This window comes from Pinus tabuliformis, chromosome 9 (assembly GCF_031772625.1).
Source record: "Pinus tabuliformis cultivar Carrire ecotype Pingquan chromosome 9, CPIR1, whole genome shotgun sequence".
Taxonomy (NCBI): Eukaryota; Viridiplantae; Streptophyta; class Pinopsida; order Pinales; family Pinaceae; genus Pinus; species Pinus tabuliformis.
Window position 1 is genome coordinate 1049415448 of NC_142307.1, and position 20490 is coordinate 1049435937.

The 20490-nt window shown below is 40.0% G+C and overlaps 1 protein-coding gene across 2 annotated transcripts in view; it reads left to right on the plus strand.

Moving 5' to 3' along the window:
* The window catches only part of LOC149152298 (protein unc-13 homolog), a 535466-nt gene that overhangs the window by 270789 nt on the left and 244187 nt on the right, over window positions 1-20490 (plus strand). For both annotated transcript variants that reach the window (XM_089438315.1, XM_089438316.1), the window contains 5 exons: window positions 16273-16440; window positions 16641-16733; window positions 17200-17271; window positions 17444-17561; window positions 17803-17981. In XM_089438315.1, the coding sequence (XP_089294441.1) occupies window positions 16273-16440; window positions 16641-16733; window positions 17200-17271; window positions 17444-17561; window positions 17803-17981 (630 nt within the window). The remainder of the gene's footprint in view (window positions 1-16272; window positions 16441-16640; window positions 16734-17199; window positions 17272-17443; window positions 17562-17802; window positions 17982-20490) is intronic.

Sequence of the window (20490 nt, forward strand, 5' to 3'; positions counted from 1 at the left end):
CAGAAACTCAGAGATGTATGCCTCTACACTACTGGTTTGCTTGAGTCATGTCAATTCCCTGAAGTGCTCCTCCGGGTCTCTCCTCTCAAAGCGCTCAAGTACCCTCTGTGTGAAATCCTCATAGGCCGTGACTCCTGCATGCCCCATCATGGTCAATCCATGGAACCACCAATCATGGGCCTCTCCCTCCAAGTGTAACATGGCAATCTTGATTGCCTCCACCTCCGTCATCTGGTTAAGATGGAAATAGTCATCCAACTTCTCAACCTGCACCCTAAATGAGATCTTAGGTGAGCCATCAAAATTCGGAAGGAATAACCTCCCCACTATGCGCTGCAAATTGGTGCCATGTGTGTTACCTCCTCCACTTTTCCCCTTGCTCCTATTGTTGCCCTTCAGTTGGCAGAGGTCTTTGAAGGTGATGGTATCTTTGAAATCAGCCCTGTAGGACTGGTATTCCTCAAAATAGTCTCCCATGGGCATGTCCTCTGGCCCCTGTGGTCCTCTGACACCTGATGCTAGGAATGTAGGAATGGTTGACCTGGGTGGTCTGCTAGGAACATGAGGTGCGTTGGCGGGTTTGCTTCACGGTGGTGCGATTTACCCGAGCCCTCACCCAAGTGTACATCCCCTTGAATGCCCTTGCCCTTGTTGTTATTGATGTTCTTCTACCTCAACTCGTCAATACCCCTAGATAAGCCATGGATAGCCTTCAAGCTAAGTTTCACAATGCAGGGAAACTGATACAGCTACGAAATGTGACCCCTCCAAATTTTGGAAATGGGGAAACGCAATATATATATATATATATATATATATATATATTACGGCTACGAAATGTGACCCCTCCAAATTTTGGAAATGGGGAAACACTATATATATATATATTAGGACATTTAAGAAATATGTGCAATCATAAAGCATACATGATACATTATAATTTATTACATTATGATTAAATTGACCAATGTCAATGCATAAACTATAAGTCTCTAAATTTACATCACATCTACTCATGAATGATCACATAATGAAAATAGCAATATCCAGAATCAACCACGAGAAATTTCTAATTTCTTATTTCATGCTTGATTGGGAGTCTCCTCTTGCATAGTCGAACGAACTTAATGCTCTTGATTAAATACAAGTTCCATACCCTAGTACCCTAGGTGCTCTTGATTATTGGGAGTCTCCCCTGCATAGAGGGCTTGGTTCTCTTGATTAAATACAAGTTCCATACCCTAGTACATGACAAAATCCAATGGAAATATTGCAATCCCCCCAATCCTAAAATCTTGAGAAAATGATAATTCTGCTGGATTTTGAGTGAGATGTAAAATTCTACTTTCTCCATATGAAATCCAATGAGGGCGAAACCACTCTCAAACATCCTGAGTCTTTTCATGGTAATGTTAAAAATTTAAGGAAAATGATGAAAATGAAAGATAAAGGAGAATGTCACTTTTACGTTAAGAATTTAACATTACCATGAATTGCATATCAACACTAGGGCCATAGGTTTGAACATTATGCTGCCCCACTCGAAAAATTTTGTCTCCAATCTTCAATGGTTCCCTTTATTACTCCTGAATTGGTAGGGAGTGAAAATAAAAAAAATAAAAACGAAAAATAAAATTAAAAACTAAAAAAGTCACTTCATCGTTGAAACGTGGCTCTACGACCTGGAAACGCGTTTCAGGATGTACTAGACCACGTTTCCCCCACGTGAAATGTGTTGGTACGGCCTAAAACGCGTTTCCAGGTTGGACCAATCGTGTTTCCGCATTTCTGTATCGTTTCTGCCCAGAAATGGGCTCAGACCCACTGTTTCCTACAACATAACCTTCAAGAGATGTTGGGAAAACTCTTCTTCTTTACTCACTCTATCATTTGGGTTGTTCCGCAAAGCTAGTCCCTCAACCTTTGGTGCAAGGGTCTTTGTATCAAGAGTAATCTATCGCTGCCTATCTCTACTTCTGTACCTTCGTCTCCTATACGTGATGTTATGTCTGTCCTCTGGTGTCATAGACTGACGGTTACTCCCATAGGCTGAGCCAAGGCTATGAGCTCTGATACCACTGTAATATCCCTAAGGAAAATTAACAGCGATAAACAAAGCATACATAGCAAAAACACACAAAATTTGCACACAAATTAAACAACAGGAAATGCACCAAAAACTATGCAACACTGAGCCATTTTATTATGATGAAAAGGGGTACAATAGAAGCTCGGAAAGTATGCACCTGGGCTGGCCTGTGATATTCCCACTTAGCAATATTGCTAAGGGGAAATATCAATTTTGGCTATTTTTGTCTTATTTGATTTTTTACTTAGGAAAAGTGGGTTATGGAGCTCCACTTTAATTTTGAAGCTAAGGAAAGGCTTGAACATTAGAGAAAAGGGAAGAAATCGAAGTGCTAGTGGGAGGTGGGGTCCACTCATGGAGAAATACGACCCCCCTAGGAAATATGCACTCCTTGGAGGGAAATTGATGGGGAGTTAGAATGGCTGGGCCCGCATGGGTAATTGGGGAAGCACATTGACAAAAGAAGATAAGGCACTCATTTTTGGCATTCTTGATCATTTGAGCATTTACCTTGACTAGCATGCTTGTGCGGGAGGCCAAGTCTGCATGTGTTGTTGAGCACATGATATTTTCATGCAAGAATCTCATCCCTTGCTTCGGTGGACTTCGAGTGCCAACCCTAGGAGGGAATTCCATTCAACTTCAGATCAATCTAGGAGCATCTCAGCGTGTTCATGGAGCAGCTTCAACAGAGGTAGCGTAGGCCTGCGCAGTCCCTTCACTTCACTTGCCACACATGGGGCACTTAGAGGAGGTCAATTTTGGGGCTAAGATTGTGGGAGTAGCTCAGAAGGGAGATTTGCCGAGTTTTCAGCCGGTTTGGGAGTCTTTGGAAGCATTATTCACAATGTTGGTCAAGGTTGTCATTGATGTTAATATGGCATTATTGGAGATGGCAAATATTCTTGTGATACATGAACCTCTTGCAAACCCTAAGTGCTATGGATGCCATTAATGAAGTAAAACCTAGATGCTAAGGTTTCCCTTACATTATGAAGATGTCAAGCCATTAATGAAGAAGTCTAAGATGCCCATCATGCCCTAAATGTGAAGATTGATGTATAATCCATAAGTGACAATTATGTGCCTAATATACAAGCCCTTTCCCTAATAACATGATGTCCTTGTGATGAGCCCCCAAATTGGGTAACCTTTGGGCTCATTTTGCCTAATTATCCTTGTTCAATCGTCCATTTTTCATAGATTATGCATGTTTTCCTAGTATGTTTATGTTATTTGAACGAATAAGGGTGGTCACTCTACCTAGGAGACTAATACGTGGCTATTTCAGGATTTTTGGACAAATTTTGGAGCAAAACCAAGCAATTATGGGTCAGCTGACAACCAAGCTTGAGGTGAGGATTCGTAGGGAGGTTGTCTCAAGCATTAAATGGCCTTCCTCGAAATCTCCCCCCTCAACACCGAGCTCCACAGGCCAAGAAAAAGAGTTTTAAAGGCAGCCAAGCAGATTTTGGAGGAGTGACTGTTCACTAGCAGTTGGGACAGCCGAGTCCCTTGAATCTAGGAGGGCTGCTAGCCCCCTCGTATTGTACAAATAGGAAGACCTCAGCCTTCGTAGTTTACTTTTGGAACTATTGTTATTTTTGCACTATAGTGCTGTCATTTTGATCAGCTTGTTTTATTGTAGCTATTGCTGTACAACTTTCTTATGATGGTTATTTTTTAATAATGATAAGCAACTCTACTTGATATCAGATCTGAGTCCTTTATAGGAGCCTGCAGCTCTTGGGGTTGGGCCCAACGCGAGTGCTAAGGCCTCCTCTATGTATTGTTAGTTGTTCTTTATGCATTTTCAAAAACATTTCTATTAAGTAGGTTAAAGTTTGCTGATTAACTAGGTCACTGTAAATGGTTAGATAGACTTTTGAATGCTCAGATTTTGTTGATAGGTTGTTAATAGGAAAAAGCTTCAAGAAAAGGGCCATCAAACATCTCTGGTTTCACCTCTCCTTCAGTAGGATCTGGAGCTGGGATCAGGATAACTTTGCTGCCCACAAAAACACTGATTTTGCTTTGCCATGCAATCACTAGTGTTTGATTTTCATGTGTATAAGTTGGTTGCAAGTTCAGACTTTCGTTTGCTCAGTTGCATGAGTTAAAATACATGCTTTCATTGCAGGTCACACTTCTGTTCGTTCTCCCTAGTGGCAGCTAGCAGATTAGGTCATCGTAGTTAGGTTTTTGAATTTACAAGTCTTCGTTGGATCAGCTGAAAAAAACGCCTTGCAGAGCAACTGTACCACTCCTTCATTTGTTCATTCTCCATTAGCACCATCCACTCCACCCTCTACTTCAAATCCTTGCCTCCAGTTCACCATTTGCTCCCATAACCCTAGTTTTGTGTGTAACATTGCTTTAGTCTTCTTTGAACCAAATACAACCATCCACACCTATCCACAACTCCATCCACCGAGTTCTAGACCATCTCCAACCCTCACCCTACCTCCACACTCACTCCACCTTTCCCTCTCCATTCATCCACCAAAAACCTCATTACTGAACATCCTGTAGAAAATTCCAGACATCCTGTAGAAAACCGCAGACATCCTGTAGAACCCCTGCAGACTTCCTGTAGAACGGTCAGAGTATTTGTGATTGCTGCTTTTCTTCTATTTTCCTACTCTCGCCTTTTGCTAAGTAGTTTATTTCATTTCCATTCTGCAATTTCATTTTTGCAAAAGTAAACTAGACATTTCTTGCTTTCGTAGATTAACCTTTCAGTTCTGCAAGCGTAAAATAGAATTTCAATTTTGCAAGTGTAGTCTAGTATTTCCTTCTCGCAATTTGATTTCAACAAAATAGATTAGTCTTTCCCTGCTTTCGTTTCAATTCCGCATTTTTATTTCTACAAGCTAGATTTTAGATAGTTGCAATTCCATCTGTTGCAGGTACAAGCAGAGAAAAAAAGCAAAAAAACCAAAAGTTCTTTCATTCCTCGTAGGAACAGAGATAATACCAGAAAATTCCTACCCAACACCCCCACCACTTCACTAAGTCACCCTTCTCTCTTCTTTGGTGGCAGTGATCCAGAAGAACCTATAGGTGAACCTCCTGAGATATACGAAGATCCTATAATAGAAGAAGAGCAAGAAAACATTCCTTTTGAGACTATGGTTGACAACAGAAATGGTAGAGACGATGATGAGAGAATAGAAGGTACCTTCCCCATCCGAGAGGCTAACGGGGACATGAAAATGAAGAACATAAGTCCCTCAGCCTTACCTCATTTCCATGGATTGACCACTGAAGACCCTGATACCTTCTTGTTTGAGTTTGCTATCCTTTGTCGAACTTATGACTATATAGAAGATGAGCAAAAGTTGAAACTTTTTCCCTCTACCCTCAAGGATGCATCATTACGCTGGTTCATGGGGTTACCTGGAAACAGTATCACTACTTGGCCAATTATGCTTTTTCCTTTTCTTTTAGCTACTTCAACCTTGAAGCATAATTCTAGGCCTGACCCAAGGTGGGGGCAAGGGGATAGGGAGGCTAGCCCTATGTGAACCCAGAATGGAAATGTGGACCCAGGTGGGAGAAATGATGAATGGGGGTATAGTGAGTGGAAAGGGAGTAATATATGCAGATAAAGAAGCGGGACCACACACCCAAAGTCGGGTTTTCCCAAGTGGTACCACCCTAGAACCAAATGGTCGATAAAGGAGATCCCACGGTGACGGGACTAAGATCCAAGGGTAACATCCAAAAGAGATCAAGGGGGCAAGAGAACAAACTACGCCACTCTTTCCACCAAATCCCCCCGTCAATCCATACCCAGAAGTATCCATGATAAGTAAACCCAATACTCAATTACCAAATGACAAGACATACATTTAGATTCGGGAGGCCAACCTTCAAACATATGATCAATACAGGTGGTAGAGGGACCACATGGCTGGCTCAGGTGGTAAAGAAATAGCACAACGAGCTAGTAGGAGGTATCAAGGGGCTGTTGGCTGCCGACGGAGGCCCATCATGGAGAAAACTTTTTCCTGGGGATATCACCCACAAAGTGGTGGGTAACAAGCATCTTATTGAAGATTCTTGGAAATCTATTGAAGACCTTAGAGCAACTGATCTTATAGAAAATTGTTGATTTGGGGTAGCATCGGATGTGCTCTAACCATGAAAATTGGTGGAGAGGGTAAAGCACATGAGATCACCAAGACCTAGAAATGGTTTGGATAGATTGTACCCGGTTTGGGAGATATTAAAATAATTAATATTTTTAATGGAGTTCCTAAGTCTAAACTTAGGAAAAATAAAATATTAATGGGTATTAATATAAAACTGGGTTAGAAGGTTCCAAAAGTCATGGATCGAGCCAAATCTAATCTTAGCCATTGATTAGAGATTTAATCTCGACTGTTGAAGGACTGATAGGAAAAGTATGAGAGGAGGTTTGAGGGTCAGTTGGAGAACACACTAGAGTGATCAGCGATTCATTTTGCTAGAGCAGGGTTGCTAAGCAAAAGTGAATCAGTGATCAGTAGCGAGGGGCAATGAGTATTGGATAGAGAAGCAAAGACAATATTAAGAGACCAACGCAGAAGCAGGGAGAGCGAGAGCAACAACCAGTTCAGGCCATGCAGAGCCCAGCAGAGACAACACAGAGGTCAGAAGGACTGTGTCATCCGCGCAGAGGTTGTTGGAGTGACACAGAGGGTCCCAAAGGCTGAGTAGTGCCTCAGAGGGTTGATGCAGGGTAGCAGGAGGCTGATGCAGAGGCCAAAAGGGCCATCGCTTAGCTTCAGTTATGCGAGAGAGGGTTTCATGGGACAGGATTTCTGAATACCTGTTTCCGAATATAGAGGTATTACTGCCGATTATTTTTCTTTGTCGGGTGAGCCAGTTTGGCACCTAGTTGTACTCAAGGATATACTGCATAATAATATAACCCTCAAAATTACTGCACCGGTTTTCCCGCATTGGGTTTTTCTGGGAACGAGTTGTCCAAAAATAATGATGTCACTTGTGTGTTTGCTATTTCTTTTAGCCGTTGATCTGTAGATGGTTGACACTGTATTGTGTTTATTTCGATGTTTATATGTTTAAATAACTTGTTCATATTAACAAGTAGGAGAAATAAACTAGAAGAATACAAATATAATTTCTAATGGATAGACTTAGAAATTTCAACAACAATCTTGAAGACTTGAACTTGTTGGAGACCATATTGAAGATTGGATTTGAAGCATTCCTTGAGGAGCATTAATTGAACCCTCTTGAAGCAGCTTATTGAGACATTTGCTAGCTCTATTGAAGAACATCTTGGAGCAACTCATTCTAGATAGTTGGAGCATTGAAGACATTGTGATTTGTGAAGCACTTGAAGAATTATTTGGTGCAGACCTTGAGGCTTAGTGCAGCTTATTGAAGACATCTTGTTGAGAAGCGTTAGCTGATCTTGGGGACACTATTGAAGATCATGATGCAATATTGAAGATCTTCATGACACAACCTTGAAGAGATTTTGTTTGGGTGACATGAAGAGCAGTAGTGACACCCTCTAAGAAGACAAGGTTGTCATTGATGAAGTGATTTGGAGAAGACATTGCTGAAGAGATTGACAAGGCTCATTGAAGAAGATATTGGGAGCTATGAAGAATCATCTAACTTATATTGACAAATTGAAGCTGAGGGTTGGAGTCTCATAGTGAAAAGGTTGGTGCCTTGGAAGATAGGGTTGGAGCCCTAGAGGATAATAGTCCTCAAGGGACCAGGTTGGAGCCTGTACCAGAGATAGGGTTGGAGCCCTAGAGGTTGGTGCCTCAAATTGACAAGGTTGGAATTTTGGGAAGTCCAAGTCGATGCTTGGCACAATATAGGTTGGAGCCCTAGAGGTTGGTGCTTCAAATTGACAAGGTTGGAACTTTGGGAAGTCCAAGTCGATGCTTGGCACAATATAGGTTGGAGACTAGGAGATTGAAGATTGGTGTCTTCATATAGGGTTGTTGCCCTACACTATCATTGTAATCAATATATTTGATTAATAAAATTATTTATTCTATCATTGTTCATTTGGTGTTCTAATTATAAGTGATCTAACTGGTAAAAATAACAATTGAAAAGAAATACTGATTCACCCCCCCTTAGTGTTTCCAACAATTGTTATTAGAGCCAGTGCCTTCACTCAAAGCCTAACAACTTGAAGGTAGATTCTTAGAACACAAATGGCAAAGGCAAGGAAGAAAGCCTCCAATCAGTGATTATTGAAAGCACGATGGAAGGAGAATCCAAGGAGTATAATGCAAGAGAAAGAAAAGAAATCTTGAGTGGCTACCAGATCCTATAAAGGCCAAGGTTGAAAAATATTCATTGGCAAAAGGTATGTGGGACAAACTTCAAGATCTCCACTCAAAAGGAGCATTTGACCAAATGTTGACCTCCAGAAAAGTTTTGGTCAAATGCTGACCTCCAAAACTTGCCCCAATTTCTATGTTCCTCTCCAATTGCTGGACAAATCGACCCTCTAGAAAATAACACTGCTCGTGTGCTCCAAACTAGCTGCAAAGCTCAACGAAATTCCTTCCTAGGATCCCTCTCAAATATCAGCTCATACCATCCTCAGAATGGGTTCCTCCCAGCTCTCACGTGTGGCATGAAGATGAACCCTATGCAGTCACTGATGACGACATCCTGATCACAACAATTTCCCCTCCAATTCGTGCTCCTCTATCACTCCAATCCTTCAACAATTTATGGCCCAAATCAACCCCAAAAAGCTCAAGGAATCTCTTGCTCTAAAGACAACTCCTCCAAGTGGAGTGTATTCCCCTTTTTGCGCCCACCTGCCGAAGAAACTCCACGAAATGCTAGCCAAACTATCAGACAATGCCCAAATGTAATGTAGATCACCTCCTTGGGCTGGCACTCGAAGTCCACCGAAGGTAGGGTGAGATTCTCGCATGAAAATCTCTTGTGCTCAATAGCACTTGCGGATTTGGCCCTTAGCTCAAGTGTGCTAGGTGAGTGAAATTGTAAAATAATCAAAAGTCCCCAAAATGTGGAATGCATCTCCTATTTGATCTTGATTCTTCAAAAGGACAAAGTTATTTATGAGGTTATGAAGCCTACTAATGAGCAAAATGAGTGTAAATGGAAGTTGGATGTTGTAATTCAAAAAAGTAAGAGTGTGTGCAAATCTCTTTGCTATCCCTGAGAGCATTCACTTTCGGCGGAATGGTAACAAAGTAGCAAGCAAACTTGTAAAATATGGGGTTTAAATGCCCTATTGAGGTCGAGTGGTGCATGCCGAGTTGCACATGTATTGCAAGACACCAAAGAAAATCTCTTGGAGCTTATTAATCATGATAAGGATTCATCAACAACAGATAATGCTCTAAACGACTGCGTTGGGAAGACATAATAAGGAGATTAAATGTATAGCAGAAGGTTCTTCGACCTTGTAACTTTGTCATTGAACATCAATTTGTATATGAATAGTTGGTTCAACTGGTTATCACTTTCCTACTCTTATACACTCTAGAAAGTACAAGCTTATGATAGTCTTTTCTGGCATTAAGTTTCTAGAAGCTTGATCACCTTGATGAAGCTTGATGGCATTAAGTACACGCTTGATGACTACTAGGAGAGCTTCTGTGTGTTGAGAAATCCAAGGAGGTGGCAGTTAATTGATTTCTCTTATTATGACATTATCTTGTGATGTTTTCGTTATTATTATTATTAGATCTTTCAATTTATCTTTTTCTTGTCATCAAGATTAATGCAAAGCAACAAATAGAAGAGAACACAAGATGTAGGCATGCTGCCAGGGCAAAACCCCACTCTTGGGGAAAACCCAGTCAAAATTCTTCCTTCAGTAGATTCAAGATGAGATGACCAAGACCCTTACAATCTAGGCCCATGCAGTGTTTTTAAAACCGGAACCGGTGACCAACCGGTCCACCTAATGAACCGGTTTACCGACCGGAACCGGTCTAACCGGGACTGGTTTGGTCTAAACGAACCGGTTTTTAAAAAATACATTAAATAATTAATTTTTAATGAAACAAAACTATTTTTAAGATGTAAAACCATGATTCCAAGCCAATAGAGACAAAATATGCAAAGTTTGCTCATTTATATACCATGCAAAGGTGAATATATCAAAATGGCACCGAGTGCAATACATATCATCGACAAAATAGCAAAATACATAAGAAATGAGGCTCTAAATGGCCTATAAAGTCCAAAAACAATGCTGCAAGCTATGAGGCCATTGGCCTACTACAAGTCTACAGTGTACACATGATCAATCATCAAGTCCATCACCACTACTAGACACAGGATCATCATCAGGAGCTACATAGACATCATCTCGTTCAGAGTCTGAGGATGCCTCTGCCTCATCTGCAACATCAGTATCAATGCCACCAATGACAATAGAAGTGGACCTAATGGAAGCACGAGTTTTTCGACCTGCACGACTAGTGCCTTCCATTGCTTCCTTGCCTTTCCTTGATGCCGCTACTGATCCTGGTTCTGATGCCGCCACATAATCTGCCTCATCCTTCGCTAAAGCCATGTCGATATCAAAATCAGCCTCAAACACAGGATTTTCAGTCTCCTCCACCCATTCTGATGTTGGATCAATATCGTCCAACACAATGGGATCTAGATCAGGTGATTTGCTCATCATTTGGTTCCTCCTCAGTCGAAGGTTGTTTTGCACAAAAACAAGATCATTTAATCGTTTTTGTTCCAAACGGTTTCTCTTCTTCGTGTGTATGCGCTCAAAAACAGACCAATTGCGCTCACAACCTGAAGCACTGCAAGTTTGACTGAGGACTCTAATTGCAAACCTTTGCAATTGAGGACACTGGCCACCAAATGATTCCCACCAATGTGCTGCAAAGAAAAAGACAATAATTAGTAACTTAGTTTATAATTTGAATTGTAAAGAACGTAAACAATTTAAACTTGAAATGAAAAACAAAATGGAAATTGGAATTGCTTACCTGGTTGGTCCACATCTCTTGCCATCTTTGCCAAGTTTTTGCCAAAAGTACCACTTGCCATATTGAAAATAGTAAGCTGTCTATGTATTTCCAACTGGTCTACATGGTTAGGGACCATGCGTTCCAAGCAATCAATCAATCCAGCTCTGACCTCCCCATCATGCTGATCTCCTAGCCGATTTTTATAATGATACCTTGGGTTCAAAAAATACCCGGCTGCATGTATAGGACGATGGAGTTGATTGTTCCATCTGTTATCAATGATCTCCCATATACGGCCATATTTAGCTAACCTGTCATTGTAAGCTGCCCGTATCTGCTCCTTTGCCTGATCCATAGCTTCATAAATGTAGCCCATGGCCAATCTTTCCCCATCCACCAACCTTAGCACCTTAACAAGGGGCTCGGTAATTTTCACAAGCTCTACAGACCTTTTCCAAAAATAAGTGTCTAACACTTTCTTTTTGGTGTCTTTTCCACCTGGTCTACGAGCCCACCGAGATTCAGACCATTCTTCAGAGGAAAACATTTTCTGCAAGTTTCTATGTTGACCATTGAGACATTGCAACGTGAGGAAGTGAGTTGCAAATCTCGTAATTGCAGGCCTAACAAGCTCTTTGCCTCCAGTGTGTTTCCTCATTAGGCTCAATACCCATGAGTGGTTGTAAATGTATTTTGTAATGCACTTTGCATGCTCTACAGTGTTTTTTACCCACTCCACCTTGCCTATATCCTCAAGCATGAGGTCTATGCAATGTGCAGCACATGGAGTCCAAAATATGGTCTTATATTTGGCCTCAAGCATCTTTCCAGCAAGAACATAGTTTGAGGCATTATCGGTGATGACCTGCACAACATGATGCTCCCCAACTTCCTGAATAATGTTATCCAAAAGCTCAAATAGAAGGCTTGCATCCTTTACCCTATCAGATGCATCAACTGATTTCAAAAACATGGTTCCTTGAGGGCAAGAAACAAGGAAATTAATGATAGTGCGGTTCTTTCCATCGGTCCATCCATCTGACATAATGGAACAACTTGTTTTGAGCCATGACTCTTTAAACTCAACCAAATACTCATCAATGGAAGATATCTCTTTTTGCAAAAGAGCTCCCCTCAAGTCATGCATACTAGGGCCTTTGAAGCCCTTTCTTGCAGCTATAACAGAGTCCCACATAGCTTGGTAATAAGGTGAGCGAGCAGCATTAAATGGGATATCTGAATCATACCACCATCTAGCAATGTATTGGTGAGAAGTTTCTTTGCATTGTTTTTTCCAATGTTGATCCAAAGTGGGTTGAGAACTTGGCTGGGAGGAAGTGGGATTAGATTTAGAAGAGGCAATGTTGGCAGAAGATGAGAAATAACTTTGGATGTTTGGTCTCTTTGTTCCTTTTGATGGTTGGCCAACTCCAACAGAAGGATGAACATAGTGAAAGGGGTCATTGGTGGAAGGGATAGAAGTGGAGTCTTGAATCTCATAATCATCATACCCACTATCTTTCATAAGATTCATGGCTTCCATTAATTCCCTCTTCCTTGCAATTTCATCTTGGATGGCCTTCTCCCTAGCCTTATCCTCATAAAATTTTTCAAGCTTGGCAATGTATTCTGCCCTAATAGGACCTAACAGTTCTTTTGGTGCATCACATGGCTTTACTTGGCCTCTTACCCCAGCCAAGTGTTGTTTCAACCTATGAATACCCCCACCTCCAATAGATTTATGGCATAATTTGCATATCATTTTTCCCTCAATTACATCACAATGAACCCATGCACTGTCGTTTCCTTTTGGAGCCATGTTTGCTTGAAATAATAACAATTTGCAAAGAAATCTGCCATTTAAAAAAAAATTGCAGCTAAGCAAAATGGAAAACCAAAGATAAACGTAGGAAAACAAATGCACATGCAAGGCTCAAGCTACAAAATTTGATAGCATAGAGCTAGAGAGTTTATAGCATACATGATAGATCATAGAAGTGAGAAGTTTATAAGTATAACACATTAAAAAAAAATTCATGGACAACAGACTCAAATGAGGAATTATCAAGTGCAAATCCTTACCTGGAAATGCAAACTAGCTCCCTTAGCCTCCTCTTGAAGATGGCAACTCCACTGACAGCTACACACTATCTCCAAAATAGCTCCAACTCCAACTCCAAGATGACTACTTCAGCAAAAACTCCACACTCTCCAAGCTCACAAACAAACTCACAAACACTCCAAATCAGTTGTGTGAGACAAATGAGAGTGAGAGGGGTCTCTTATAGCAAGTGTGAGGGTGTTTTTGGAGGGAAAATACCTTTCCCTGCCCCCCAAAACCCCTAAACCACCCCTAAAACCAAAAACCGCTGCGCTTTTTGTTTTAACCGGCGGGCTGTCCATAAACCGGCCGGTTTAGGACGGAACCGGCCGGTTCCACCCTAAACCGGCTGGTTTTTACCGGTTAGGGCCGTTTTTTGGGCACACAAGGGTATAAACCGGGTTAGATAGGCCGGTTCGGACCGGCCAGGCCTCCAACCGGCCGGTTAGACCGGTTACCGGTTTTTGTGGCCGGTTTTTAAAACTATGGGCCCATGACATCCTCCATCAAGTCATCCTTGTAACTATGACAGCACTGAGTCCTTATCACTATGATAGCAACAAAAACATCTCACCGTGAGACCTTGTCACTTTGGCAGCACCAAAACCTTCTTCACTGCACCTAGACCTTGTCATTGTAGGAGTGTATTCACTGTGACAGACCTTATCATTGTAGCATCAAAACCATCTTGTAATAGCACCGATTTGTGGTAGCATTGAAACACCAAACTATGGGTACTGTGGTAGCAGCGAGGTCATTCCTGTGACTAATCTGAGCTCTTGTAGATCGAAATTCTCACTGTGATTGCACCAAAATTTCCTCTCTGAGATTGCACTGAAACTACCCTATGTTGATTTGGGGTAGCATCGGATGTGCTCTAGCCACAAAAATTGTTGTAGAGGCTAAGGCACATGAGATCTCCAATACCCAGAATGGGTTTGGGCAGATTCTAAACAGTTTGGGAGATATTAAAATAATTAATATTTTTAATGGAGTCCCTAAGTCTAAACTTAGGGAAATTAAAATATTAACGTGAATTAATATAAAACTATGTTAGAATGGTCCAAAAGTCATCAATCAAGCCAGATCTAATCATTGCCGTTGATTAGGGACTTAATCTTGACCGTTGATTTGTCAATGAGAAAAGTATAAGAGGAGGCTTGAGGGTCACTTGGAAAACACACCAAGAGATCAAGATTTCGACTTTTTGGCACCGGGTTTGTTGAGAAAGTTGAGAGAGTGATTAGAGTTACAGCTGAGGGCCGGTGAATAGAAAAGCAGAGAGGTAGAGATAGCACTGGGAGGATCAACGCAGTAGTCAGAGAGAGGGACGTAGAAGCAACCAAGGGTTCACGCAGAGCTAGCCAGGGCTCACGCAGAGGCAGCCAGGAGCTGCGCAGTGCCTCAGAGGGCCAACATGGGTGACACAAAGGGCCAGATGATTGATGCAGTGCCTCTAGAGGCTGACACAGGCCAAGCTAGAGTGATGTTGGGCTAACGCTGGGCCGGAGAGAGGCTGACGTTGGGGTTTCGTGTGGCAGATTGGAGCTGTGGAGCTATCGAAGTGTTTATCCGGGGTTTCAGCTGGAATATCTGCATTCGAGTAGAGAGGTACTACTGCCGAGATTTTTCTTTGTTGAGTGAGCCGGATTTGGCACTCAGATTGTATTATGAAACTGCTTAATAAATCAAACCCTTAGGTCGCTGCACCGGGTTTCCCGCATTGGGTTTTTTCAGATAGATTAGTCCAAAAACAATGGTGTTACTTGTGTGCTTGTTTTTGTTTCCTTCAGTTGATGATCTGTAATGTGTTGAGCATCTGCTCGTATTTATTTCCAATATTTACATGGTAAATAACTTGTTAATTAACAGAACAAGTAGGTAGGAATAAATCAGTAAAGTACATGAAGGGTTTCTAACAAGTTAGAAATTCCAACACCTTACTGAGATCAAAACTTCTCACTGTGATTGCACCAAAAGAATTTCTGTGATAACCAAATTTATTTCAGAGATGATCGAACTTGTACTTCTGCGATTTATGCAAAGTCCTCACACTTGTATTTATTAGTTTCCCACAATAAATAAGCTGACATGACTTTGTCAAGAGGTGTGTCTCTGTTTTAGGTCGACATGAGTATATTTGAGGAAACCGTCTTGAAGATAATTTATTTGAGGCCGACTTGAAGAGGCTGACTTGATGAAGAGGCCAAGTTGATGACTTTGCTGAAGAGGATGACCTGATGGAGAGGCCGAGTTGATGACTTTGCTGAAGAGGATGACTTGATGGAGTCTTTGACAAATAAAGGACTTTGACAACCTAAAGCCTACAATGGAGGCTTTACCTATAATTGACCCAAGCATGAAACCCATACTTCAACAAGGCAATTTAATAATAATAAAAATTATTTTTTCTTTACAAGTGTATCATATTGACTCAAGTACAATAATGAAGACTGAACCTAATTACGTTCGTCAGCACTTTGCAGAGACCTCAACTGCCTACCTCTACCTGTTGGGCTTCTTTTGTTGAGGGCCGAGGCCTTTCTCCAGAAGACATTATCAAGTGCATTATTGGTGATTTCATTGTGATTACGGATTCAAGCTCCAATCTAGGTGGTGTATAGAGATTGCTCAGTTGATTTGCTCCTTCCATTGGGATCTCTCTCTCTCTCTTGTCCTGCTTTAGAGGGGCATTCTTTACTTTCTGACTGAGGGTACATCGTCTCTTTTACATACACTTCTGCATTCTTTGGTCATTTTCTAGAGAGGAGATGCCCTAAGCACTCCATGTTTGACTATTAGGATGGGATGTGCACTTGAGTTCCATTGACCTATCTTTGGTCACTAGTGGATACTAAGAAAACCTCTCTTTTTTTCTCTCCCTCAAAGTTTATCTATGTTGAACAAAGCTTATCTTGTTCGGGTGAGAGGGCAGATTAGTTTAGAAGTCAGGTCTGTGTTATGTTGAAATCATGCTTACATGATGACAATGTATTATATAATACATGATAATGATATAATTTTTTTACTTGTCAAAAAAATTCCTAAACTTAGTTTAAATTTTTAATGCTCTTTCTGAGTCTAAAATTTTAAACTCATTTTTTTGGACTTTTGTACAGAAACCTTTCCTTGATAAAATATCAGATCTTGATAAAATGTCAGATCTTACTGATGAGGTTGAAGCAGTTCTTTCAGCAACAGATAGCCTAGAAGAGTATCTAAGGAGTTTGGTCTCATCAGTGGGTGGAGAATGTAACACTTACCAGCAACATATGGTTCCTTATCAGGTAATTGATTTTTCAGCAGTGGAGAATCTGTTTCCTGTTGGTAGGCGACTCTGCCATAAAATCTAGGACCTATCTAATGATAACATTTCCATAAAATTCAGCGCTTGTCTAGTGTAAATTTTTACTCGAATTAGTGATTTCTAAGTATCTAAATCCTTGGAAGATACATGTTACTGAATAACTGGAATTGGTGTGTAAAGCTGGAGGTTGTTGCAGGCAACCTTGTTATGCAGTGGGTTGAATCAAAGCTTAAACGAGTAACTGATTGTGTGCAGCAATCAGTCTTGGACGAGGTAAATCTTCTTGCTCTTGGACTTGAAAAACTGATAAGTCATAGCAATCTAGACAAACGAATTACATTTCAAGTATTGGCATAGAGGTGTTTTTTGCTCCTAAATTCGAAAAGCACAGTAGATAGCTTTGGACACACATATTACGTTTTAAATAACGCTTATTTTAATTGATTGTAGTATCTAGCAATGGTTACTTGATGATGTAACCCTTCAATATTAGTGACTTACTAGTGGGTTCTGCACCGATTGAATTCTTTTTTTGCTTTTTGCAAACTGTAATCTTTTCTTTTGAATAGAAGAAGAAAAATACAAATGGGCTTGCTACCATAACTTGAGTTAATCTGACTAATGTATGTACTAGTTTTTGTGGAGTGCTACTACATTTATAATAGGAACAATTTGCAGTATATATAAGCATCTTGATTTTGACTTGATTGAACATGTCATTTATTGTTTTATTCACTAGGATTGGACACCGATATCAACAAAGCTACGGCATGCAAAATCAGTCCTTTATGTTTTTAATATACTTCAGGAGGTAAATCTTTTGAGCAGTTTTAGAAACCATAGTGAATACAGTTGAATATGTACAGCATAATCTTAAGATGCTTATTTTGATGTTTATCTATTTTCTTTGCTATTTAACAAGCTGCTAGTTTTTTAGTGTGGCATCTTAATTTAATTTCATGTCTTTTTGCTTGTCAAATCAGACAGTGGATCAGTTTCTCAGTTTACGCCTTCCTGTGAGACTTCCTCAGCTTAGAAGCCTTGTCAATGGCCTTGACAATACTTTACAACTTTACTGCAATTGCATCCTTAAACAGATGGGTGAGTCTTGAGTCTCATAATTTTGTTGTATGATTTACTTTTGGCAATTTATTCTGCACGGTGAAGATGTGTTCTAACTTCTAACTTCCTTAGTCATGTAAAATATTGCCCTATAATAAGGATGCCACCTCCTTGTAGCACATATGGTGTCTGCTTTTTAGATTCAAGATATTCATTAGGCTCCTCTAATGTCTATTGAAAGTGATGGTATGGTTTATTTGTCTGCGTATTATATTGGCAGGCTCTGTAGCAGATTTGGTACCTCCAGTTCCTACTCTGACATGCTACCAAAAGGAAACTGTTGCTAAAGTTTTCTCTAGAAGGAAATGCACAGAAGCAAAGGCCTTGGATGAGGAACATCGACATGATCCAAGCCATTTGAGTACAATGAAGCTCTGCATACGATTAAATACTCTACATGTATGTTGTATAGGGCGTTCATATAAACACATAACACATGGGTTCTCAAATTGTGCTGTACTTATTTTCATCTGTAAATTCCTAACATCTTTGATCCTCACACATTTAGTTGTTTCTGTACTATAGATTTCTTAATGTTTGCTTAAATATTTTCCCTCATGTTTCTATTCTGAAGAAAGTTCCCGTGGTGGGGTGTTGAAAAGGGGGTGATCTAGCCTTTTTTTGTTTGGTCAAAATCCTGAGACTGTTTTGTAGAGCTTTTGGGTTAGCAGTGATTTGTTTGGATTGGCAAATTGCAAGGAATATCTCCACACCATGATATCAATTTTCTTCCTTTGTTATTAATGTTCCCTTGATATTCTACAGGGCATCTCAGAGCACAGCTCATCTTTTGTAAATTTTTTTTATTCTCACTCATACATTGATACATTAAAACTGAAGTTGAGAGTATTTCTACCAGTGAGGTCTGAATGACAACCGTTACGGTGAAACAAATATATTTCTCCTTTTCGCCCTTCAATATGAACAGTTTCAGGGAAGAAATCGTAGCAGGAGTTTCCCATCAGATTATGCCTACTGATTCCTATAAATTAAAAAGGAAAACCTATGCTGTGTGGAAGCATAAGGTTTGAACAATACTCACCTATCAAAACTTGTGGATATTGTCATTGCTGCGAACAAAGACCAATGTAGCAGGTAGTGGGTAGATAATATCATATGGTTTTATTAATTCTCCACGAGTGACTGTTATGTACATGAACTGCATTACAGCAGCAGCAACAACAAGAACAAAAAACAACAACAATAATATATTAAAACTAAGTTGCACTGAAATGGATACGAATATGGGGTTTCAAATGAATACGGGGTTTGAAACGAATACAGAAAATTTTTAAAAAATCTGGATGCGATACAGCAAGGAAATGACACACACACACACACACACACACACACATATATATAACAAAATAAGAATTTCATATTACCATTCATCATTTAGAATCTAGATTCTATATCTAAAAATACATAATCAGTTATCATCTATCATCATTATCAATTCAGCGTAAACATTGTCATTATCATTAATGATTATTATAACATTCACGATTCAACATATCATCAAGTTTCTGTTTCAAATTTCAATCATCTACATGACAAGTTACAACATCATCACCAAAATTAATAATACAAAGTACAAAGTACAAAATAAACTATGACTGGAAGTCTACTATCATTATTCATAATTCATGTGGCAAATTATGGTATTCAATATTCATTGTTCAAAAGTTTAAAACACTATCATAAATTACATTTACATATCATCAAATATGTCTTCATTCCTATCACTAAGAATCACATCCTCTCCAGAGTGGGAGAATTGCTGCCATGTCCACTTGAATATCCAACTATTGATGCCTCCTTATCAAACAAAGTCATATGAGACCTGGCATTCAACGTCATATCCAAGTCAAGCAACTCTGGTTCCACATCCCATAGTTTGGTGGCCCCAAATTTGTATTCGTCTCTCTTGTGTGACAGAAGGTGAAGGTTTGAATGAACATACATTAGTTCCTCAACCTTCTTAGAGCCCAATATGTTTCGCTTCACTGAATGGATGAAGCCATATTACTCCAATTCCTTTTTTGCTGAAGAGGGACTAGCAACTTGACAATATTCTGATGGCCAATTTTTGGATTTGTAGAAATTCTTCACCATAGTAGTTCCACCAATCAATTGGACTTAATCTATTCTTGTCCCGCATACAATCAATATCAGAACCCCAACCCTCTGATCCAACAAAATGAGCAAACTCTGAATTAATCCGAATCCCAATTTTAGGATCTCAAAAAGTTTTTTGAAATCCTTGTAAGACTTCTGGGTATTTGTTTGGTGTAGTTCTTTTTGGATCACATAGAAATTCTGTAACATAATAATTTGGATTCACTGCATAGGCCAAAAGGTGCGATGGGGTGGTCATCTTGTTCCACCTTTTGGTCAATATATGTTCTACTTCTCTGTAAAAGAATTTATCTGGGTCGTTTTCCTTGGCATATATAACCACCCTTATCTTCTCTATCATGGAATCAATGCCCTCATACACCTCTCCGAAATTAGGCACATCTGTGTCAAACAGGTAGAGCAAATCCATAATTGGCTTAGTAAATGCCAAGAGGTACTCCACTCTATCTGATGCAAAAACTTCTGATACGATGAATTAAATGTATAAATATTTTATTAAAAAGATGAATAGACAGATGATGTCGATTACAAATGGGGTTCCTGGCTTATATACTGCCATGGACACCCTTTGGGGAAAGGGCATGATCTTATGATTGTGCCCTTTCGTCTAATTTAAAAGGTCCCACACTTTAAAAGGTCTTGGATTAATCTCTCAATTTCCGTTTTTTGGTGATGTGAATATCGGTATGGCTTGATGTTGACGGGGTCTGATCTTGCCTTGACTTCTATTGTATGCTCAATTTCCCTATTAGGCGGCATCTTCATAGGT